Below are 25,705 nucleotides of genomic sequence, written 5' to 3' on the forward strand. Positions count from 1 at the left end.
CTCAGCAGGGGCCTGCCTGTCCCTTCCAGCACTGCAGTCGGTTCAACGTGGCTGGTGCTCAGCCTAGGCTAAGAAAACAGTGTTCCTAGAACTAACTCCAGCGAGACACCTCTGCACACTGAGTTCTGCAGGCACATCTCAGGGGCACCTGAGCTGCCCCCGCACAGGGACAGCACTGGAGCTGGCTCTAAAAGCAGTTCATCTGCACTTGTGCAGCACTACCAGCACGGGTAGCAATGGCCACAGCCACAATAGCACAGACTATACACAACAGGTAGTTTACCAGCAGAGAATTAACACCTGATTTTTTTTATTGGTATCATACCCAAGGTCAAAGTACATGGTCTTTTCTTGCTTAGAATCTCTAAATATTAAATATTACTAGAATACAGATTCAGAAGATGATAAAAACAAGCTGTTAAATTATATAAGTTATGTAATTAAACTGTACAATACAGATCTTTATATTTCTTTAAAAATCTGTTACAGTTGGAATAACTTTAGAAATGGTTCGCTTTACTCTGAAGAGCTATTCTTCCTTCCAGTTATCAGGCTGTGGCTGGTACATTAACTGACAGTTTGAAGAAATTACTCTGACAAAGGAGGGAGTTGTCAGGTCTACGGAGAATGGTTCTCGTCTTTTCTCTGTGAAAGACACTGATGACTGTGAGGAATGAGGAGAGGGTATGAGGCCAGGGAATGCACAACTATTATTCAGAAGACAAACAGCCCTTGCAATATAGTAGTTAGTAGCACAGCTTTCTAAATCAGTGTGTTTCAGTTTCTGGAAATTTAACAGCAACAGTAATGTTTTAATGATTAAATACGCAAGACCTATTTTATTGTTTCCCTCACCAAATAAGTCAATCTCAAAAGATCATTTTTTTATTAAAAGCAAAATTCAACAGCATAGACTGGACCTTTACAGAGGGAGAAAGGGTAAATCACAGCCACAGGGGTGCACACTGTAACAGTCAGCCAAAGAACTTGAAAGGTTAGACAGCATCATTGCGGCTGAATTACCCAATAAACAAACTTTAACATTCCAGGAGAATCTGAAGTCCACTCCAACACCCTGATTTTTCTTGGGGAGGAAAACCCACAGCTCCTCAAAGGGTAGGATGTGCACGCAGAGGGATTTGGAAGGGTGCGTTGCTGGAAGGTGTTGCAAGCACAGGTTCTTAGGAAGACGGTGCTCCCTAAGGAGTCACGGCTGCTATGCACCCAAGGAGGCAGAACGCATACATATACATGCATTCATATACACAGGCAGAGTGCAGGCAGTGAGACATGAAGTAAATGGATGCTTTCAGGGAGTTCCATAGACAGGCACTGAGAAGCCCAAGGTGAGGAAGAAATGATGCTACAGTGGTAGTATTTCGTGCTACTGGGAATAAAGTGAGAGATAATAATTTGGTTACTGTAAGAAAAGTAGATTTGGTGAGAGAAAATAGCTACACCACATGGGATGCCCTAAGGTATAATTTTTTTCATTAAAATTATACGTACAGATTTTAAAGCCATCTATACCACAACAAATATATACATATTTATTTCTATCTCTGAAGACATCCACACATCTGTAAAAGAATAAAAATATACAGAAACCAGAATATCTTGTTATCCCCATTTTTATAATATGCAACAAACAAAACTAAATTCATTTTGTAGTCCTAAATACAGTTAGTCAAAAACTAATTTTGAGGGGTTTTTTTTGGCTCTACAGATTACTTCTCATTTTTCAGTCTGGAAAATTAGTTCCATTTCACTGTAGAATAGTTTCTCAAGAAAGCTGGGAAAGCCTTACAGCCACAGTAATTTGAAAAGTACACCAGATAATTGCCTTGAGCTCCTTGCGATTTCACTCTGGAGCTCCTATTTCCAGAGTTGTGTGCTTGTACCCTAGGATTGCCCCTTTCCAAACCCAACATCACACACTTCCAAAGGCTGCACAGGATTCTGTGGTCTCTTAGGGTAACCTTCAAAGAAAGCTGAAATGAAGAATCGCAGCAACTTATTTTATTCTTACAAATACATAAACTATCCCCCCAAAAAAGGGCTGCCAAAAACAGCATGGAAGAAAGCTGCTGCTCTTTGTGGAATTAAATCCACATACTAACATGTATCTCCCAGGGGATACACATGAGCTGCTGCTTCAAACCAAAATCAAAGAGCAAACTCTTCTACCTCACCTCTCTCGGCCAACTACACAGAAACAAGCCATAAGTTATTTTTTCAAAGCCCAAGAGCTTGACTTGATAACTTGCATCAAAAAGCTCAGTAAAATTTTTGGCAAATGAATTCATTGATTATTAACATGTCACCCCAAGAACATGAATTAAGTATGTGGATAAAACCTCAGGTTTTGCTTTGCTGAAGATGAAAACTCTGTGTATCCATTTAAACACATCACTATGGTATCAGGAAAACAGCAACGTTTAAATGGAGTCCCTGAAAACATTTAATAAACAGAGAGTCTAATAAACTATTTCAGGACTTTTACATTATTTCCAGGTTATAATTAGTGCTGATGCTAAATACATTTGTTTTTAAAATGCTACTATAGAGCAGCACACTTCCATGGTCATGTTTTGACACCCACATACAGCCAGTCATTGTGCCATAAGTTGGCTGGTTATTTAACCTGTCATAACACAAACCTCGAAAGAGAGGCAAAGAAATCTTTCCCATTTTATCAGTTAAGAGATTTCAGCTCTTCTGAATAATTGATGATGCATGTAATTACTAACACAGAAAATAAAAAGATGAAATGCCTGTCTGATGTATTAGACCAATGACCCAATGCAGTGAAACGGGCTGCCACAGTCCATTAAAGGGAAAGAAATGCTGCTCTTGGACAGCGTATTTACTTTTCTCACCCAAGCAGCTCGTCTGAGATTTGGGCTTTTTTAAAATTTTTAAATCTATCATTTCTTTCAGGTTAATATTTTTATGTTCTGACATGAGATGTTAAGTGAAGACATTGCTGATTGTAATTTTTTTACCTGAAAGATGCATTCAGTTATACAGTGCCTCACGCTACATGTGGCACATTTCTCCTTACAAATTCATCCTCGTCACTGCTTGTGACCAGTACACTTAGTCATTACCTCATTAAAAGTAATTTGTCATCTAAATAAGAAAAAAAAAAATCATTCACAGCAATATTTCTAATCCTCAGTTATACCAGCATCTGCAACAAGTTAATCTGTGCTAGAATTTGGCTAGGCACAAGCTGAAGACGTGTACCTGTGCAGAAGCGCTGGCCTGGAGTGTTTGCTGCCCTCAATGCCAGGTTACTCAGTATATATGATGAAAACTAGTGGTGTGCATATGAGAAGATTTCTACCCACCAGAGACAGTATCTTTCTAAAACAAAAAGGAAGTATGAAATTAAGCCTAAAAATACCAATGGAACGAATGTATGAGGGAAGTCATTCTTCCCAGGACATGCCCTGGGCTATGAAAACCCAGGCCTTCCCACAGAGCCAGAATGCAAAACCTGCAGCACTGCTTTAGCTTGGTCACCACCTATAGATCCCGTTATTCTTTCACCCTCTTGTTTTGTACAATTTACCAAACTGCTTATTTCTGCCTAGCAGAGTGGGCTGGGGCTTTTTAGTTTGTTTTTTTAACATGATCACTATACCCCAATACCACTTGCAGTAACGTCCCTCTTTGCTAAGCAATTTAATACCATCTCCAAGGAATATTCTGCTATAGCCATAGTGTAGTTTACAATTACTACTAAATCCCATCTGATACAAAACATCAGTAATGCTTTTCTCTTCTTACCATCTGCAAATGGTGTTTTTCCACTTGAAATTTCATAAGTTATTTTAAGAATATTATGGTTATTTGCTTTCTAACACTGCAGCGTAGGCGCTTAGATCCAATTTCGTGTTCTTTTCTGCTTTCTAATTTTGCTGCCTGAAGCATATTTACTAATGTATGCATGTCCCTAGTCAGAACGGGAGAAAAAGTGGCCATTCTGCCAAAGCTGTACCAGCAATGCCCAGAACAGCTGGGTGGTGCCGCTCATCTGTAGAACTATCAAATTGACATTTTATACGTCATCAGGCTTCAGGATTACCATCTCATAAGATGAAGAATAATTTGCACCTGTCCTTGAATCAGTATTTCTGTCAAACTGTGAGCTAGACCATCCAAGATTTTACAAAAGCGACTTGTTCCCCTGAATTTGTCATAGTCAACAGCTTCCCTTAACTATTATACAACTGTGCTTTGGGCTCTTTTTTTATTTTTCCACAGAATTTTGACCTCCGTTTTTTGTGTCTTGACAGTACCTGCAAGTTACATTTATTACAAAGAAATAGCATTGCAATCTCGCTGATGGTGGTGGGTTGGAGAAGACGTCATGGCTGTCAGTATGCTTCTCCGAGGGAGTACACCTTTGTGTGGAGTTTATAATTATCTCATGTATTTTATACAGTTTAACAACTGTGAACGTAACTGCTTTCTCCCATACACATTCATACTACCCATGTTTAATCCAAAGCCTCAAACCCTTTAAGACTCAGGCTTTCCTACTACTATTCATGTTTTTGTCACTTTGCCTTTAGGTTATTACAACAGATCCTACATGGGCAAACACCATTAAAACTTTCTGAATTTAAGATTTTACACCAAGTCTCTGCCTGCTTCCTAGGACTACCTTGGCAGAAACCTGTGTTACAAAGTACCTTGATGAAGAAGTATATGAATATGTACTATCTACAACCTGCACTGCCTGCTTATTCACTTCCTGGTGAAATTTAAGATTTTGGACTTAACATGTATTTTAAAGCTTGCATATTTTAAGAACATTACACACTTAAAAGAGAGTTTCTCTTGCACTCAGGATAATTCATTCTGAGTTGGTCTGAACTAAAATAGACAATTTTTTTAGCTTTCAGATCATGAGGCAAAGCACATTTTCCCACTTGGTTTTACATAAAGGCTGAGAGATGTACCACATCAGAAAGCACAGCAACTCTAAAAGGAGAAAAAAAATACCCCAAACCCCTAGTGTTATTGCTTCAATATAATGAGAAGAATGGCACTGAGACTGTTTCAGGAGAAAAAAAAAATATATATATATATAAGCATCTAAATAGAAGAGTCATGACCAAAAAGAGAAGCACTTGATGTTATTCTGTCCTCACTCCCACCAGATAAAAGAAGCTTGCTGGTGATACCAATGGCAGGGTGGTGCTCCCTGACTCCAGCATGCTGACTGACAAAATACCTAACACTGTTCACAGGCAGAGCGTATCACCCATTTCCTGGTCAGACATCTCACTGGTTTAACAACCCTACAAACAACATACTTCCCACCACTAGACAAAGTGTCCGTTGTCTGGCAGCCAACAAAACTAGCTAGTGAAACAACAAAACAGAAAAGTCCCAGTGTCCTCCCACCAGCTAGGAACACATCTGCTGTAGTCACTTAACTTGGTAGCTGACACCTTCCCCAAGCTCAGGTCCCACAGGTCAAGTGTAGTTTCTGAGAACAGGTTTGGTATATTTCTGGGGTTTGTTTTTCTGCTTCTAGTAAATCCTTGTACTCTTAGGCTGCAGGCCTGGATAGCACCAGCAACATAAAAGCCTGGGCTAACAGAAACTACAGGGTTGAGATTTCAGAGGTTGAGCCAAAAGTTGAAAAGGAAGGAAAAAAAAAAAAAATTTGTGCTGTTCACTTTTCATGTATGTGCAATGCTAAATTACTGCAGGCAGCTGTCAGGGATTACGGTGAAGCTGTTAGCCAAAGCACCCTTCATGATTTGGCCTTTCCAGTTCTCAGGGGCAAGTGAATGAAGCACAGCTTGTGCTGGTAGCTGCACTCACTTCCACACAGGCCTTGGGTACCCTTACAATACCCGCTCTCATTTACTCTTGCAAACATGCAGGACAGCATGCAAACATGACTCCAGGGAGAAGGTGGGATACAGATTCACCTTTAATAGTACAAGACTCTACCTCCCTTTCAGACAGTCAAACCACCCTCAACATCCAGACTACTGGTGATGCACTAACTATGGAGACCCCAGGTGTGATTCAGGCTGACCATCATGAATGGCTTTATGAGTCAAGGAAGGGGGTAGAGAAGGCCACCAAAGAATCCTTGGTGACAGCAATACCTAAGTGGCTCCACAAATCTTCACAGGCTTAATCCTGAATTAGCTACACACTCGCCTGTCGACATGGCACCAGCAATGCAGGTGCTACTGAAGACATCGCGAAACCTGCCAGACCAACTGAAGGACTGCAGACAGCAGCAAAAATCCATCAACAATGAGCTCCGCGACTTGCAACAAAACAAATTGTTCTCCCTGTTGATAACGAACCACACAAACACAGATCCATGCTGCTGCATGTTACTGTCCCAGTGCCAAGACACAAATGACAGCAAACAGACACGTTATCCTGTCACCAATGCCAAAAGAGCTGCAGAAATTCAGGTAAGCAAAGTCCCTTATCTAATGTGTTTCCGTTACCCAGAAGGATATTGACTGAGGATCTTACAAATGGTACCTCCTGAATTGTAGAGCTGGCTGTCATTTTCCCCTGAACTAGGCAGGCAACGAATGGTGACAATTTGGGATGACCACTTCCCGAGTGACCAGGCAGCACTCTTCCTTGTACCCGTTGCCTCGTGACAGCTGGCTACCAAACAAAGGACAAACAGAACATCGGCCTCACTTCCATGATCGCTACCATCCTGATCCTGAAATTCTCCCTTGAATGGCTAACTCTCAGTTTTGGAACATGATACCCCGTCATCAGCTATCCCTCTTCTCACAAATGTAGGCATGCTGAACGAGTTGCACCTCACAGCATAATATGTAGGACAGCACAGTTTCAGTGTTGATACAACTGTGCCAGCATTTGCACAACCACGAACACACACCTGCTGCTGCACGTTACTGTCCCAGTGCCAAGACACAAAAGACAGCAAATAACATAGCATATATATGGTATAATGCCTTTGTTTAGGTTCTTTTTCCAGGCCTGTACTCATATCAAACTGTTTTTCTCTTCCATGGTAATAACTCAGAACTTCCCCAGAACATGCCAAGATTGTAGCCCTGACTACACAGAATACATAGAGAATGGAGAACTCTGTTGCTTAACTTGGTGTGGAGATTTTTGTGCCCCAAAGGCAAAATTTGTGCATAATGAAACCAGATGTCATTTGAGCCCCTTTGTAGATCTAGTCTTTATTCTCAAACTGCCTCTTACTGAGTCAGTACCTGTGCCTTGATTATATAGCCCTTGAAACCAAGTAACTCATTTCTCAAGAGAACAGAGAGGTCAAAGAGATCCCACAATATGAACAGACCTTATAGACAGGTATAGAAGAAATGTCTTTTCCGTCCTCAACCAACCGACTTGTGCAAAAGAGGTGAGGGTGGCAAAGGAAGCTGCAGGTATCAATTTATTCCAGTATCTTCTGATGCATTAGGGTGAAACAGATTGCTGGTAGCACCTGAACAATGCCCTTCAAGAAAAGGGGTGGTCAAAGTACAAATACAAATTTCTATCTGCTGTCATTTGTTTTCTTCTTACACTGCAGCAGCACTAAAAGCATTCTGTGAGATGATGTAAAACTAAATCCCATTATGTCTTATGACCCCATTACTTGTGGATCACATTCAGAAATGTCTGAGTAGCGAGTAGTGGATTTTTCAGTGCTCAATAGTTTGGGTAGCATTTGAAAAGTTGCATCTGTTGTAAGTAAACTTCGGCATTGCTTTTGCTCCCATTTCATTCTGCTCCTGGCTAACAAAGCTTGAGAATGTTGTCCTGACTTCCTTCTGTAACTATCTGCGACATTCCTACCAAGGGCCAACTTTCCATGACTCTTGATAACAAAACTCTCCAACAGGCTGATTAGTCATCAGGCAATGAAATAACTCCTGGCATCAAATAATGGTCTCCCACCAGAGGGCTTTAAAAAAACAACAACAAAAAAACCTGAAAAAACAAACTTACTGCACTCCCAGTTTGGACTTCCTAGCAAAATTATATTTGATAATTACACCATTACCCAGAATACAGCTAAGACCAATTGTAATAAATGTATGTGGTCATGACCCAAAGAGCCCTTCCCTCTAGATCCATCCAAGAAGTCTGACACACATTTTTTTCATGCCATCTATTTACTGTTACCTACACGGGCAGATAATTTGAGATTCAGGTACTGAACATGGAAGTATACAGAGACAGAATAAAGGCAGACCAACAAACGCGGCTGGAGATCTGGAGTCTTGCTCTGACTCTACTTTGGGGACGTGGCAGAAACTCTTTGCTCTGCGTCTGGTGTCCTCTCCCAACGTCCACTGCCTTTCAAGAAATTCTACTGCTTTTAGAGCAGGTAAACAGTAAAGGTCAAGACTCTGCATCAGAAAAGGAAAGACAAAAACTAAGGGATGAGTTTTCTTGACCTGTACATGTCAGACTAGCAACCCATACCCCTGAAAAAAATGCCCTATTACCCAGGCCATGACATATTCCAAGGGCAAGCACTGAAAGCTCTTCTCTTGAAGTCAAGTCAATGTGCAAGCAAGCATGATAAAAAACAGTTAAGATGCCTGACTCCAACCTAGTGATTTGTATACTGAAGTGCCCACAAAGACGACAGACTAGAGTTTATTTTTCAACTTACTGGAATAGGCATGCTTTACATTATACCCTCAGTAGAAAAAAAATAAAATCCATTTCTGTAAAACACTTGTAAATCTCTAGCATTGCTTCCTTGTTTCTCAACAAAAAAAAAAATCCTTCATAAAGTTTCTGAAATTAAAGGATACTCAGCTTCAGAAATTCAGGATAAACAATATTTTAAATTTATATTCCCAGTATCTGCATTAGGGTACTAGAAGTGAAGATGAGGAGTACTACTGCTACTTTTTCTTTTTGAAATTATTTTGGACAAGAAAAAAATAATTGAATTCTACTTTTTGTCCTACTAGTGGAGGGTGGGTTTTTTTTTATTTCAACAAGGACAACTTTCTGTTTTTAAAAACACCAACACAAGACAAATTTATTTGCCCTTTATAGGCTGGGTCTATATTTGACCTTCATGTTAACTGTGACCAGAAGAGCATATTGTTTAATGCAGGATTCTGTAATGATTATATGGCAGGAGTCCATATTAATAACTACTAACTCTCTTTTTGTATAAACAATTTGGTAAATGACAGTATGCATTAGGAATATCAAGCAACACAATCTCTTCAGTGTGCAAACAAGACAGTTCTGCATTTGCTTTGTGTGAGGTTGTGCTTGTGGTGATCTGCTCCAGCTGAGAAGGACTGGATATTGGGGGTGCAGCTACCCAAGGCCACCTCTAGCACTTTCCACTCCCTGCAACAGCTGATCCCTTTTTCGGGCAGCTGCTGGCTGGGCAATCAGCTTTGCCTTTCCCTGCTCCCTCCCCCTTGCTCAGGCTCATACAGAGTTTCCATCCCCAGCCTGCCCTGTAGCTCTGCCCCCACACTCCCCTAAACAAGTTCATGTCCATTTGGGAAAATGCTCTTTTCGTTAGCGCACAATATTATCACTATTACTAACTTTGCTAGTATTCTCCTATCATAAAATCTGGAAGATGGCAAGCTGGCCCAGATCTGTGTAAGACAAAGGCAAAATTCACTCCAGCTTTCTCAGTTTTGATCCTCCTTTTATAGGCAACCTTTCTAGCCTAAACAGGCTATATAGGTTTCCTCTGTTTACAAAAGCTTTGCTGATTATTCAGGTATTCTTGCACACTTCAGTGAAAGTTAAATCCATTATTTTCTATATCTGGCCAGAAAAAAATGATGCACCAGACAAAAATTTCTTAAATTCTAGCATCAGCTGGGCCCCTGGACTCTAGATATTAGAGTTTTTTTGAAGTACTGCAGGCAAACAATGCTACATGAACCCCTCACAACCCTTCACACACATATTACTACAAGGTCCCTGAAAGATGGGGGTGGCAAGTATTCCATTTTACCAAGTTACAGCATGTGTGCTCGGGCATACAGTGCAAACTACTCAAAGCCAGTCTGTGACACATGTGGAGATTTAAGTCAATTTGACTTAACTCTCAGAGCCCTATTTTTAATTGCTGGATCATTCTTCTTTCTTAAAGGATGATTATCAAGGGATGAGATTAGAAAAGACCAAACCTTAGCCTTCTGTCCAAATTCCTTTGTCTTGTGGATTTCATCCAGACCCACAGAGAATTTAAATACAGTTTTTTCGCACAATTTTTAAATCTCTCTTATGACTGGTAGGATATGAGAAAAGTTGTCCTCAGTTACTCTACTGGACCATTACACTCATTTTAAAATGTATTTGTCACTAACTTGACAAACCATAAAAGCTTCACCAGGCCAGCCTATAAAAAGAGACATGTATGTATTTTCTAAAGCATATAGTTTCACAGGCCCTGTAAGTGTTCCTGTATCGTGACCTTAAAATTTCTAGAAGTATTACAGGTGAACACTATACAATTTTACAGACCTGCCACTATTTCCAATTCACATGCCTCTCATTTTCTCCACAGCTCCAGAGCCAAATTCTCCTTTTTGCTATTAAAACAAGAGGTTGCTTAGAAATGAAGCCACATGCATAAAACATGTAGGATTTGACCAACAGAAAACAGCAGTCAAATAATAATGATACATATTATTTTAGAAATCAAAACTACTGACCACCAAATGGAAATTTTTAAAACTGAGAACTATGATTAAACTTCCTTTCAGTAGAAACAGAAGAAAGTGACAGTTTTATATCCAGTGGTGAGCTTCATCCAACAGTCTAACTGGAATTCGTGTGACTTTCCAATTACAGACTATGAAACTTCTGTCTTCTCTCCACTCCCTAAAGTGCAATCAGTTATATGCATTTGATTCCTCACTCTATAACCACAGAAACCAAATGTCAAACACAAACTACACTAAAGGAAGTTATCTTAGCTGTTGAATTGCTAATACAAAATTTGCACAATAAAAAGTATGAGGCTACTTTTATAGAGGAAAACTTTACTACCCAAAATGTACTTCACTAAAAACACTAACATTGAGGCAAAAGCTAAATTCATCCCTTCACCTAAAAAAAAGGGTAGTTCTACAGCTCTATAAACTGTTCTGTTCTGGAATGCAGAACACAAGTTAACAGTATCAGTTCCTAGCCAGAAGTAAATATAAAGTAGAGTTTCCGGAATGAATGCGTAGATCTTCTTGGCTCTGCCTTTACATTTTTAAAACAGCACATGTGTTTATATTCTGACCTTTGTGCTTTATCCAAATGAAAACAAATTTAAAAATTCAAAGAAATACTTTTCAGCAATAACCAGACTCCTGTTACTTTCTGAGTGTCAGTTACAGTAACAGGTAACTGCAGTAAGTGTAATACCAATTATATTTCTTTTCTTGATATTCAGGAGGAAAGAGCGTACTTCCACAGAACCTGACCTGTCAACTTTAAATGGTTTGTGCTGAAACTAATTTAAACACTGGAAACAAGCAAGACTAATTTCATTTTGCAAATGACATACCAATTCCTAACAAAAGAAAAAATAATGGCCATTAGTAAGGGCTACTTCGTGTTCTTTTGCTATTAATTGCTGTCAGCAATAACTACCTCACTTCCAGAAAACTGCTTCCTCCTTCATTTCTTTCACCTTGGTTCATGGCAAACTTTATACCACTATGTTATCCACCTGTTTGTTCCCCGTACTAGCTTCTGAACTTGCTGAGCAATTTCAATTATATTTAACAATGAAGAAAGTCTCAAAGCAAAAAAGTCCCTGCTAATTTGTGAAAATTAGCAGCTGACACCAAACTGACTCCACCATGAAGAAAAGGTCACATAAATTCAGTACTGGTCTGCCTCATTTGGCCTGTCAGCCAGCTAATCAGCACCAGGCAGCTCTGAACATCAGCACTGGATGGCTCTGAAGCACAGGCACTCAGGAGCTGCCCCTATCTGAACGCTGTAACGTACCTTCAGTAATGTGCTCCCCAAATAAAACTAAATGTTGCAAGGGTATGACACACACTCTAAGTCATACACCAACTAGCTCTGTCAGGCCGTAAAACACGTTTTGTTTTACCCCAACTGAGCACGTACCAACGATGTGGAGTGCTGGGATAACTTCACACTACGATTTTTACGCTATGTCTTAAAGAAACAACAGAGATATGTGCCGGTTTGTATGTTCAGTGCTGTGTGGTCAGGTCTATTAGTTCTTCACAAGCAACCGATAACAGAAAACACTAGGCATGCAAGAAGAACAAAAATAATTTTGCTTGACTGTTGAATTTCCCCACCCCAGTGGGCCAATGCCCTGGCAGTGCCCAGCCTACCAGCAGGGGCCTCCAGCACTGCACTGCCTGCCAGGACAGCTCCTGCCCTGGGCAAGGACAACCACGGACCAGCTCCCCAGAAAGTGACCCTGGATTTGCCACCTCTGAGCCAGAGAGATAACAAACAGCCTGTTTTATTACGGACAAGTGCTAACAGGCTCCTTAACCTGCAGGATGTAAAGACATTTCTTTTTGGAGCTCATTCACACGCTTTGTTTTGATTCAGATCCTATGGTGGCAGAACTGTTCCAGAATTAGACACAAAAACATTTTTCTAACAAAAAATTATGTTCCAGTAAGCACCCAATGAGAGACAGGCTGATACCAAGATCACTACAATGATCTCGATCCAAGAGAACTTGCCTCTTCTTTCAAAAGGCCGATACATGCACCTTATTTCAAATCACTCCCAGATTGTCTTCCATTACCAGCTGTTTCAGCTATCAAGACAGAGTGTGTTATGTTAGAATTTTAACTATCAGCCTGCCTCCTTTCAAATGAGAAGTGTGATTGCGCGCATTTCTGTGACTTATCTTTGACTACTGTCAAGCAGAACTGCAAATAAGCGTTTATCTCAAAACAAGGGAAACTGATGTTAGTCACTGATTGAGCTTCTGCATAAATCAAGCTATTGCCTTAATTTTGCCTATTGAAAAAAGCAAAAGAAGGAAAACAGGACACTTGATACACTCCTAACAGAAACAAAAGGTGAAAAGCAGAAGTGCTGTTACTTTTACTGTCTCTTACTACTGCTTGGGGGTTTTGGTTTGGTTTTTTGTTTTCTTTTGGGTTGGTTTTGTGTTTGTTTTTAAATCCAGTGCATGATAAAGATCCTTCAGCAAAAATGGATGACATGAAAGAAGTAGGTTGAAACTCTCTTCTTTACTCTTATGCTCCACATATCCTCCCCAGGAAAACCCTCTCTTTGGTGGAAACGGATCAACGGCATCTGATTTTGGCAGTAGCATGGAAGTCAGGTCTAACAGTAATTTACAGAAGTTTATGTTAAGAAACTTTATTCTACAGGCTCCACACTCCCAAAACTCCCCCAAAACAGTCAGAGAAGAGGACAAACACCTAAACGCTTGCATGGAAACCACACCTTTCTCTCACAAGCTCAAACTGTTCTTCGATTGAGACTTCCAAAGATCTCAAGACTTCCCAATCTCCTTATACATCCCAAAGCCTGCATCTGTGCTGAATGCAACAATTTGAAGGAAGGACTTGGAAAAAGCATGAAATTGTTTTTCTTTTTTCAATTTTTTGAGGCCATAACCTGAAATAATTACAGGCGGTCTATGTTCATATGACAACATATTCCAGATAGGCAGCAAACTACAGCCCCCTTAAAGCAACAGCTCCATTTTGTGAGTGTTCCTAAGAAAGTAAAACCAGAAGAACAAATTACTTCTTTTTGCAAGGTGCATACTGGAAATGAATCTATGTCTACTCCCACCTCAACTGGCAGCAGCAGCTACATTCCAGTAGAAAGACAAAACTGACAGATTAGCAAGGGAGACATGCAGATAAATACTGCAGATAAATTTTTACCAAGAATTGAAGTTAGATGGTTATTTATTCTTAGATACTGCTATCTACTTTCAGACCAATTCTTTATGCATTAGCCATTAAATAATATTTCCTGTAGGTTGAGGCAACAGGAAGGAAGGCAAGCTGTTAACTCTACATTTAAATTACCTTACAAATGCTTAAGTAATGTAGTGATGAAGGCTAAATCAGACTTTCTCATGTTCTGAGTACCTATTAAAAACCAGAGACAGATAAATTATCAGCTAAAAGATAGCTTTTAGAGAAAGATGCCTGAACATTACTCAAAGGTACTGAACAAAATGGCCTGAAAGAGCCACTATGCATTAAAACCAGAAAAAAAAACACCTAAAACGAAAAACCCAACACACAACAACCAAGAGCTAAAGATAAAATGGTGGCTGCCTGTAGTACTACAGAGACTCATGAAGAAGCAGATCTGCAGTGCACCTGGATCCTAACTCCTCAATTTCAATAGAAATTAGGCGTAACTGAAAAAAGAAAGTATCTGCCCCTGTAATGTTTAATAGTGTCTATTACTGAGAACCCACATTTTTCAAAATTCATTCATGATGAAAAAATTGTTTTATTAGAATTGTAGTAAACATCGTGTTGAAAGCCTTAAGAAAATTTTAACATATAGTACACATCTTAATTGTTTCTGACCACATGATGAGTATCACAACATTGTTTTGGAAGCGAATAAGAAATCTCAGGACAATCCCAGCTCTCCATTAGACAAAGCTTTTGTCATTAAAGCTTTTGACCATTGTTAATCCAGGAAGAGTGTTTAAACATACTTACCAGTTTGCAGACATTCCTTTGCAAAACCTTAAAAAGCAAAACTTATAAAATTTCTTGATCAACACCTATTTCAAGGACTTGTGACATTAGTCTGCACTTTTTACCAAAGGCAGTTACGGGTCTAACAATGGAGTTCCTTAAACATCAATGAAAAGAAGTGTTACAGCTTCAGAGAAAAGATCTAAAGGGAACAAGTTCAGTGGTGAAAGTAATGGGAAACAAATTAGAAGGACCAGATCAGTACAGTGACAATATATACTCATTTGTGGGATCCTCCAAAGAAGGCCACAACAATGCTGTCATGGACAGCCTGAGTTCAAGTTAATCCATACAACGCAAAAGTTACAGATGCCTTATAACTCATGGCAATGTATTTTATTTTTCACACTAGCATTACAAATCTATCATTAAAATCAGAATGGGAAAACACACGAGACCTTTCAGCCTGTGCTCTCAGGCTAGCAAGTCTGAACGTTTACATTTGGTTCCAGCTTGTATCCATCCCAACACTGAGGATTCTGTATATCTTTTATTTATAGTCTATACTGAGGCTTTGTAAGGAATGTTTTCTTTCTAGTGTTGGGCAAAGATTTCTTTTCTTCCTGTCTGGTATGTTTTACAATAGACATGTCTGCTAAAAAGTTATACTGTGAAGAGACTATCACTTTTTATAAAAATACATTTTACATCTGCATCACAGGGGTTCAGAAGCGGTTGATGCGGTTATAAAGATCTTTATACAAGCAGGATGGTATATGGACAAGTCTGAGCAGGAAAGATCATATTACTTCTCCTCCTTTCAAAATCTATTTTATACAGCAATTTTCTAGTCCTTCCATTAAGCAAGTCTTCATAATATTTACTAATTGGCCCTTTTAGCCCAGCTTTACAAAAACCACTTTAGTCAAATAACTGGAACACTGTGTGTAAGAAAGCTATTTTCATTATCAGCTTTCACCTGTGCAAGCTCTCAGCTTCAAATTCTTGCTCTGAAGATTTTTTTCTTAATATCATTGAGCAGAGCAATTTAAGAGGGAAACATACAAGTGGAAAACGTTTTCTGTTGTTACAGAATGTTTTTTACCACTCTACCTTCCATCATCCAGAGTGTTATAGTACAAGACTGACTAAATTAAAATTTGGAATTTTTTGTATTGTTTCATTCCTTATTTCCTCATTTTATCTGTGGCCTGTAAACTACTTTTCTAAGCAGCAATGCTAAAAGGATGCCTTTTATGGAAAGGATGGCAAATGGCCATATGGCTGTTGTTCAGTTCAATCTACGCATACCTTGTGCCTACAACCTGCATTTTACTCCCATGCACTTCAGGCACACTTGCCTGCCTACATCTCCCTTCATTTCAGATCTCACACTTTTTTTGTGACATGGTATCATTTAATATGCTGAATAAGGCACTGGACATTTGATTAACATAATCTTTTTTATGTAGCCCCAAAACTGTATGTCTTCTAGGTTACGTGCTGTATTGATTTAAATCTGGATTCATGTATTACACTTCCTAGAGACTGCAAATAGAAGTTCTGTGTAAGGACTTCTGCTATTTTTATCACCAAATGCACAAAAACTTGAAGTACAGCTCTTTAAATTTTTAAATGAAAAACAGAATTGACAAATGACAAACATGAAGCCTTTCTTCAAGGAAAAATGGAGTAACATCAGTCAATGAGAAGAGTAAAAAATAAAAGACAAAGGACACTCAAACACTCAAAGCCAAACTTCCTCCTCTTCAACATCTTGTTTTAATATTATGACTGAAAACTGACCTACAGAACAAAAATGTATTCTATAAAGAAAAAGATTAAACAAAACCCAAAGTTTGCAATTACTTGTCATGATCAGTTCAGTTCCATGAAGTAAACAGGTTATCATTCCTGCCCAGCAAGTAAAAGGATTAGCATGAAAGTCTTCCCTTAAAGGATACAGGGTTTCCGTATAAAACCTCTACATAAAGCTAGCTAGTTATCTGCATCACCATTCAATGTCCAAAGAAAAAGTATGTATATATTTCCTTCAGAATTCTCATAAGACTGCTTTCAAACAATACCATAATCAATGTTTATGGTAATAATATCTACTTATAGATGTGCATATTTCTTTTAACAGATTGACCTAGGACATAGTAACTCATGCATACATTGCCTTCATCTTTTACGCACCCCCATCCATATAACAACCTACAACATAAAAAAAGCCTGTGATAAATGTATCATCCCTAGTAAAATCACCTCCTCTTCTTCAAATTCATGTACATCAAGACCTATTCTGGCAGCAGAGAATACTCAGCCATTTTAAATGGCTTTTTCTCAAAGCCTTCTCCCTCCTTCATCCACTTTTCAAAAATCACTCACCCTTTAAAAGCACAGAACTTCTCCATAATTACACTCACTTGAAGCTCAAAAGAAGAGCTCAAACATGGAGTGGGAACAGTTTTTCTATAGCATGACTCTAAGGCATTCCCATTAAAATAATAGCTGGTGAAATAACCACTGCGATTTTTATTAAGCAGTAAAGAAAGGGACATTTCACAAAGTGTTTGTTATGTACTATTCAATATTTAGTTTTTCCATCAGCACCAAAACCATCTTAACTCTCTGAGAAATTGCAGCTGCACCCACATGCCTATTCACTTCCTTGACAATGATGACTACTGTTATTTTTTTAAAACAGAAAATGGTTGAGAACAATCTGGATTCTCCATTAAAAACCTGAGTTGAAACTTTCACTAGAATGCATGCTCATTAGAATATAAGTGTTATGAATCTCCAGATATGGTAAAATGACATATGACCATGTCAAAATATTTAAAAGATCTCTCAGCATCAAATGACCAAGTTCACATTCATACAATGCATTAGCCACTAATTTTAGTTTAAGTTTGCATTTATGCCCTTCTGAAACACATTTATAAGCCAAACAGAATTTCAATAGAAAATTCAGGGCATTAATTTGGGCTGTATACACGATGAGAGCAGGGTTATATCTGGGTAGAGAAAATAAACACAGAGAATTTAACACACTCTCTCTCACATGTGCTCTCTATTATTTTATCTTCCTCCCTTTACTTCAGTTCTGCCCCTTCTTCCTCTTGCTTTTGTCTTTGCATTCTCCTTACCACACACTGACTCCTTTTTTGCCTCTATGTCCTGGCTTCCACCTTGCATTCTTGTTTCTTTCATCACAGTCCCAATGAATTAAATTTCCCAATCTAGAGGTCATCTTTAATACTGGAAAACCAGAAGTGGGGCAGCAGCCCATACCTTGATTAATCTGTACCTTGTGACCTAAATGTCCAATTTCCAAACCATATGTTACAGATTTACAGGAGCAGCTAAGGCCAATGAGTCTCCAGAGACCTGAGTATTTAAGGTAGATATCCCTCAGACTGAGGGTTCTCACTGGACAGAACTAGGGATCAGAATGCAATACTTTTGCATAACATATTGGGGATATTAAAAACCAAGCTTAACTTAGTGGCAGATGCATGAAGCACCTCTGCGCAGGTTACAAAAGCTAGGCCATTATGTTGGTTTTTATAACTTAAACAGGAGTACATTCTAAAAACAGGCACTTCTTTGTAGTGAATGGAATAAAGATATATCTGTGGATACAAAAATGTAATTGTTTTTTCATTCATGTAAATGCATAAACAGGAGTAAACATGGGGGGGGGGGAAGATATATATATATATAAAGTTTCTTCGAGAAACTGAACCAAAGTCAGCAAGTGGATCAAAACTCCTAGAGCATTCTTGAGGAACCCAGTTTTCCTTTAAGACAGACATAATACGTGCAAGAAAGAGTGGTGGTGTGCAAACGTTAGTAGTGACACTGTTTATACCTTATTATTCATAATGCAATCATTACAAACTTATGCCAACAAAATTTTATGTCTTCTTATACTTCCTGCATTAATGCTGTTCTCTTTTCTTCTGAGCTGAGCAGTCAGCCAAAAATCAGTTTCAAGTTGTTTCTTTAGCAAAAAAAGAAACTGCAGATTACCAAAAACATTTGAATTTTAATTCTACTACTTTTCTGTCCTTAGGTCTTTGGAATTTTCTCCTGCTTCTCTTAAATGCACAGACACAAACTTTAACAAAATAACAGCCAGCAGACACACCTTCACTCATACACAATTTTGTTTTGAGCAGGGATACCTATATACTTTTGAGTGGAGGCTGCTACCATTTCAACTAAATTCTTAATACAAACATACTTTTAAAAAGAAAAGTTGTTATAGCAAAAGTATGCTTTTCATCTGCAATCACAATTATATGCATGACAAAGGGTACCATACTCCTTACTACAAAGGCTACTAAATGCTACCCATTACAAGTTCACATTTCCAGTTGCTTATAATTTTGTCAAACTAAGTTTTTGGACTGCAATTCTCCCACCCTGAATAACACACCTGGGTCAAATTGAGGGATTTAAAACAAAGAAAGAAAAAGACTAAACTGCCAACTTGTTCAGGTTTGCTTTCTAAAATAACTGTTAGCAGAAAGAAAATATTTTAGCTTGGTCCTGTCAATAACACTGGAAACCATTATTTCAAAAAGCTCACTATTCTGAAGATTTACAGCAAGGATTGAAAGCTTTGTGGCTTTGTGTCTGCATACTAGATAAGAGCCAGTAGCCATCCCCTGACCACCAAGACCCACTGAACCAGCAAGGCACCCATCCACACAGCTAAAATCCCTTCGCCTCCAGAAGCTGCCAGTATCCCAAACGGTCTCCTACACACAATATGCTCTGAACCACATCAGACAACCCAGAAAAGTGCACGGCGGTATAGCCCAAAATTACACCAAGGAGTGCACCAACAATGCCATGCTCACACACTCAAGGGACATGCCTGTAACTGGAAACTTCTGTAAATTGCATCCACAGTAAGGCTGCTCCAGCCTGTCTGGGTCTGATTAGGTCATCCCTATAACCAAATAATGCTTTATTTAATTTTCTATTTCAGATGACTGACTGTAGAAATTAAAAGAAGCGTGGCCAGCAGGTTGAGGGAGGTGATTCTTCCCCTCTACTCTACTCTGGTGAGACCCCACCTGCAGTGCTGTGTCCAGCTCTGAAGCCCTCAGCACAGGAAGGACATGGATCTGTTGGGAGCGCATCCAGAGGAGGGCCACAAAAATGATCCGAGGGCTGGAACAACCACTCCTATGAGGACAGGCTGAGAGAGTTGGGGTTGTTCAGCCTGGAGAAGAGAAGGCTGCGGGGAGACCTTATTGCGGCCTTTCCATACTTAAAAGGGGCTTATAAGAAAGATGGTGACAGATTTTATACTAGGGCCTGTAGCAACAGAACAAGGGGTCATGGTTTTAAACTAAAGGAGGGTAGATTTATACTGGATATAAGGAAGAAATTTTTTAATGAGGGTGGTGAAACACTGGCACAGGTTGCCCAGAGAGGTGGTAGATGCCCCATCCCTGGAGACATTCAAGGTCAGGTTGGACAGGGCTCTGAGCGACCTGATCTAGCTGAAGATGTCCCTGCTCACTGCAAGGGGGTTGGACTAGATGACCTTTAAAGGTCCCTTCCAACCAAGGCCACTGTATGATTCTATGATTTCTCAATTATTAAAACTTCATTCCTGAAGTTGGCTGATTACTTAGATTGTAATACTTTCAGCCACCACACATCATAACCCAGATTTTAATTTGAATATACACACTTTTAAGAGATTCACATGTTTTTCCGTATGGTCCTTGATTTAATGATATCCTACTACAACCCATATATATTTTTATATTGCCCCCTTGCTCTTACTGACCTCTTCCACTGATCTAATCAACCCCTTATCATCTCACAACAGACCTGCAGAAAGGTTACAAACTGTTCAGTGCTTTCTGGTTTTGTTTAATTTCAGAAAGAAAACTGTAATTAAGGTTAACAGAACTGATGAATTACCATTTATCATCACAAAACTGGCATGGATGTGACCATGTGCAATTTTTCCTCCGGCACTCTGGTTTCTACAATTTGCCTATTATTTCCAAATCTTTATTTACAATATGTATTTTTAAACAATTCAGACTGAATAAAGGAACTAAAATAAAGACGTTGATATTGTAAGCTAGAATACATATGTTTTACCTCAGCAGCAATCTCATATTATTTGACCATAATCAGTGGGTAAAGCTGAGATATATACTTGCATTTTCTAGCTCAAGTTTTCAAGAAGGGGACTCAAAGCAGACAACAGACCAACAGAAGCACACGGGGGAGGAGAGGGACAGCTGTAGTATTTTCTTGTTAAAATACATCACTATCTGAGAAAAAACACACACTGAAACAAACCAAAGTAAAACAAAAGAAAAACAAAGTAAGCAGAGGCTTTGTGACACAAAATGGTACAAACAGCATTGCAGTTTTTCAGTTTAAAATTTAGAGGTAACAGCAATGTTACCTCCAAAAATATCTCCACTAATTCATATTAAGGCTAGATTAAATACAAATTTATAGCTATGACAAATAGCTAAAACAGCTGTTGCAAATTACATGGGTTATTACCTAAAGTAAGTTGCACATCAACATATAAGTGGTAATATAAAGAGAAAAGTATAGTCATTTGTAAAAGAACAAATAACTTACTGAACATCTTCAAATTTTGCAGACACAGTACAATAAATTAATATGCACTTCAAACCTGCAAAAAGTTAGAAGAATTTGCTAAAGAGGTGCTCATTTTTATGTATAGGTCCTATTCAATTTAGTAATTGCTATCAGTATTAATTGGAATCAGCTGTGGTCACTGATTAACACTAACACACCTGTGTCAGACAACATATAAAAGACCACCCAACCCAAACCCAAACCAAACAAACAACTAGAAGACCTAAAAATAATTCCAAAATTAAGCAATGTGTTCAGAAGGGGATAATCTAAATGCTCTGAACCTAAAGAATGTCATTTCAGAGATCACCTTAATGTCAGGTACCAATTCAGAACTACAACAATACAGCAAAGTTCTTCCTCCAGCCAAGGCAACTGCCATTACCTTTATTTGATTTCTGCAACTGATGTAATGGACAGAGCAGAGGACCTGAATAGAGTTTAATTCATGGTTCACATATGACTCTTAATCCTGAGCATAGGGGTTTTTTTCTTTTAAACCCAGAAATTATGATCTGAGGCATAATCTGTAACAGGATAATGCTGATGTACCTTCCAAAATGCATTTCAAGGACAAAACTAATAATGACAGAGTTCAACTGCAGCACTTGTAGGTATTGAGAAACATAGATCAGGCTGCGGGGAAGGTTGGAGACCATAGCATTTACAAGGAGCACTTAACAAGGTCCTTCCTGAATTAATTAAGGAATACTGTCAGCTTGACATTTCAAGTGTGCTGCTTTAACAAAGAAAAGATACCACCACCAGGTCTGAGCTCCTTCCCAGAGGTTTTTATTTTACATTTGCTTATAAACTTTTCCAATTTGTTTTCCTCTCCTGTACAAAAGCACTGTACAAACAGGCCAAATGGACTATACAGAAGCAGTCTGACTATTCATGAAGGCAAAAGGGAAAAAAAATTTCCCCCCAACTGAAGTTCAAGAACTGCTACTTATAGAAACAGGAAAAGCACAAAAGAAATATGGTTTAAAATTGGTATTTAAATCCACTAAACAATTATATGAATAAAAGCCTTTGTGCCACCAGTTATTAACAAAAGGCTGAGTGGATGCATTGTTATGTTCCCTTAAAATAATACATATTCAGGGCAGGCGTAAAATTTGAATTTAAAATACACACTGCTGCACAACGCACATACACAAGTACACCATTAGTAATCATTTACTATAACTTACTTATTATTCACCTTCCACGTGGTTTCACAAATATCTCCATTTTTGTTACTTTTAATTACTAATTATTCCAACTGAGAGAAATAAGCCGTAATACAATTAAACTTTCAAAATATATTAGGCTTAAAAATGTGATATTTTGAAGGGGTTTTTCCTCCAATGCATAAACCAATTAGTTAAATTAAGTCATTCTAGCATGTCCTTTAATAAGAATATTGACAATAATGGTTTTCCTTCTTCACGATCACAACCAAAAGAATATCAAGAGAATCTTGATTACAGGTATTCATTAGAATAGCTTAGAAAGCTTCTTAAAACACCACACACATGCTAATAAATCAGGCTACATTTCTGCGCCTCCCTCCATGCAACATTCCAGTCTCCATTCACCAGTCTGTTCAGTGTTAAAATTATTCATGTTTGAAAACCACGTCTAGTGTTAGTGAATTAAGATAGTAATTTCATTCTTCCACATTATCACCATTTCAGTTTTCAAAGACAGCGAATTCCCAGATTTTTACTAATCTCACATAATCAGTGTCAGAGTTCAAAATTACCACATAAATCTGCAGGACTCAAATTCTCATTAATACACGTGGTATGGTGCAAAGAACAGATGAAAAGAATGGCGACTGTCTTACAGTGTAACATAAAGCATTTAGAAAACTTACCCAGTTCTTAAATGTCTACATTTTTTCCTGATAAAATGCACATAAAACATTATTTAAAAAACTGCACTGATATTCAGCCAACAGCTGGCTTCTGTACTCTGCCAAGTACATCTACCTCCAGCATGACCTGGAGGAATGAATGCTGCAATGATCTGATAAGATAGACTTCGATTTCAAGCTGTTCTCAAAAACATCAGCTAACGATAAAGATGCGTGAATGCCTTCTCTTCACCATCTGACCTTACTGACTGACCTCTCAGCATCTAACCATACTGACCGACCCTTCAGTTAGCCTGCTCACGACACAAAGACGAAGCACTGCACACCCTTCAGAGACAGCTACTACTCGTTCCACTGATCAGACCAGCTGATGTACTGGCACCATCTCTACATAAAGCCTGTCAACCACACAAAGATAAGGTATCATCAGCTGTGTACAGGTAGGTGTTACCCTCAAACACGAAGATACCACATACGTTCTTTGCTGTCTTCACAGCTGCGCCTGCTCGACAGGCCCTTCTACCGTGCAGAAAATTTCACCCTGGCTTTCAAAACGGAATTATTTTTTAAGTTGTGCTCTACTTCTCACAACACATGTAGGGACTTCTGTGTAAAATGCTTAATCAAGTGAGTAAATACAGTAACATGCCCAGACGTGTTTTCTAAGGTAGGCGTACCATTGGACTGACCACAAAAGGTAGATTTTCTCTCTCGTGGTCTCATAAAAAGGAAATGCACAGGTCTCCTGTTAGGACCATCACAGGCCTAGACGCTACAAGCGGTACAGCCGCGGGCTCCGGTGACACCTGTGCGCCCCACACCCAGCACCGCTGAACAAAAGGGGAAAGCCCGGAGGTTAAAGTTTGCAGCGGGAGACGGGAAACCTCCCGTGGGCTCAGCCGCTTGGCGTCCAGGCAGGCGGGGGAGCTGCCCACACTGCAGCCGCGGAGGCCGCCTCTTCCCCTTCGCGCTCCGGTCACGGAGCCCAACCCGCTCCCCACGGCCGCGGGCCCCCGCCGCAGACACCGACGCACGGCCGCCGGGGCCTGTGTGCGGCCCACGACACCCCCCGGGCCGCCCCTAACGCACCCGCCAGGCCGCTGAAGCGGAAGCCCCCTCCCTGGCTGCCCACCTGAGCCCGCGCAGCCGAGGGAGCCGCCCCCGCCCTGCCCGCTCCTTCCCCACCGGGGCCCTTACCCGGGAACCGCTGCTGCTGCTGCTCCTCCTCCTCGCCGCTCTCCGAGTCGGTCTGCATGGACTCCTCGGCGAAGTTAACCCCGCGGGCGTCGGGGAGGCCCCGGCGCGGCGGCTGGCTGCCCCTGTCATGGCCAGGCGCGGGGGTGCCCGCCTTGCGGCCGCTCGCCTCCTTCTCCGCCGGTGCCGCTGCCTTGGCCGCCGCCGCCTCCTCCTTGAGGCGCCCGAAGTACTGGAGGGCGAACTCCAGCAGGTCCGCGGGCTGGCTCCGCAGCACCTCCACCGTGAAGCCCTGCAGCAGCTCCGTCAGCCCCGCCGGGATGGAGATGCTCATGCCGGGGCGGCCGGAGGGGCGCAGCCTGGCTGGGAAGGGGGAGGGAGAGGGGAAGGGGAGAGGAAGAGGAGGAACAGGGGGGAGCCCGCTGGCAGCGGCCGGGTCCGGGGGTCCGCAGCCCGGGGACGAGGCGCGCCGGGAGGATCGCCCGTTGGCCACGGGAAAGGGGCGGGCGGCGGCGGCGCAGGTGGGAGCGGGCGGGGGGCGGATCCGCGGAGGGCAGCGGCTCGCTAGCAGCCTCGGTAGCGGCCGCAGCGCCTCGCTCCGCTTCGCCCCACACTTGACGCGGCGGCAGCGCGGCCCCGTCCGTGACTGAAGGCTCCCCGCCCCCGCCGCCTCCTCCCCCCGCGCCGGGGGAACCTCGCGCACATGTGACCCGGGAAACCATGACAACCTCCCGCCGGGGACTGCGGCCCGCAGCGCGCCCCGCCCGCGCCGCCGCCGGCTGGCAGGCACGGCACGGAACGGCACGGCACAGCACGGCGGCGCCCGGCCCGGCTGCGGACCCCCGGCGCGGCGGGAGCTCTGCGGGAGCTATTCGGGGCGGGCGGGCGGGCAGCCCTCGCAGCCGGCCGGGATGCTGTTAGTCCCCCCCGCTCCGCGAGGCTTCCCGCTGGGCTCGCCTCCCGCCCCCCGCCGCGATGGGCTCTCCTCAGGCCCCCTGCCCCGCCGCCGCCGGGTCCCGCCGGCTCCCCGCCGTACCCGCGGTGCCCTAGGCCTTTGGGTGCCTTTCCCCTCTAGGGGATCGGGCGTCCGCGCCGGTGATCGGCGGGAACTCCTCATGAGCGCACATGTCCCCGCTCGGTGAAGGACCGAGGTGGATGCCGTGTTTCATAGCCAATTACTACTGTAACGGCCGTGCACCACCTTAAAAGATACTCCGCACATCATTCATATACATATACATATACAAACAGATAGCAATCTGTTTGTATTCATCTATATTATTTAGCATGAAAGGGG

General features: G+C 41.1%; 1 protein-coding gene across 1 annotated transcript in view; it reads right to left on the reverse strand.

The window, feature by feature from the left end:
• PRKAR2B (protein kinase cAMP-dependent type II regulatory subunit beta) overlaps window positions 1-25,067 on the reverse strand; it is a 94,533-nt gene extending 69,466 nt beyond the window's left edge. Inside the window, exon 1 of the mRNA XM_075081370.1 lies at window positions 24,412-25,067. Within this exon, the coding sequence (XP_074937471.1) occupies window positions 24,412-24,742 (331 nt within the window). The 5' untranslated portion in view covers window positions 24,743-25,067. The remainder of the gene's footprint in view (window positions 1-24,411) is intronic.
• Window positions 25,068-25,705: the final 638 nt, after the last annotated feature.

The sequence above is a fragment of the Phalacrocorax aristotelis genome, chromosome 1 (genome assembly GCF_949628215.1).
Source record: "Phalacrocorax aristotelis chromosome 1, bGulAri2.1, whole genome shotgun sequence".
Lineage (NCBI taxonomy): Eukaryota > Metazoa > Chordata > Aves > Suliformes > Phalacrocoracidae > Phalacrocorax > Phalacrocorax aristotelis.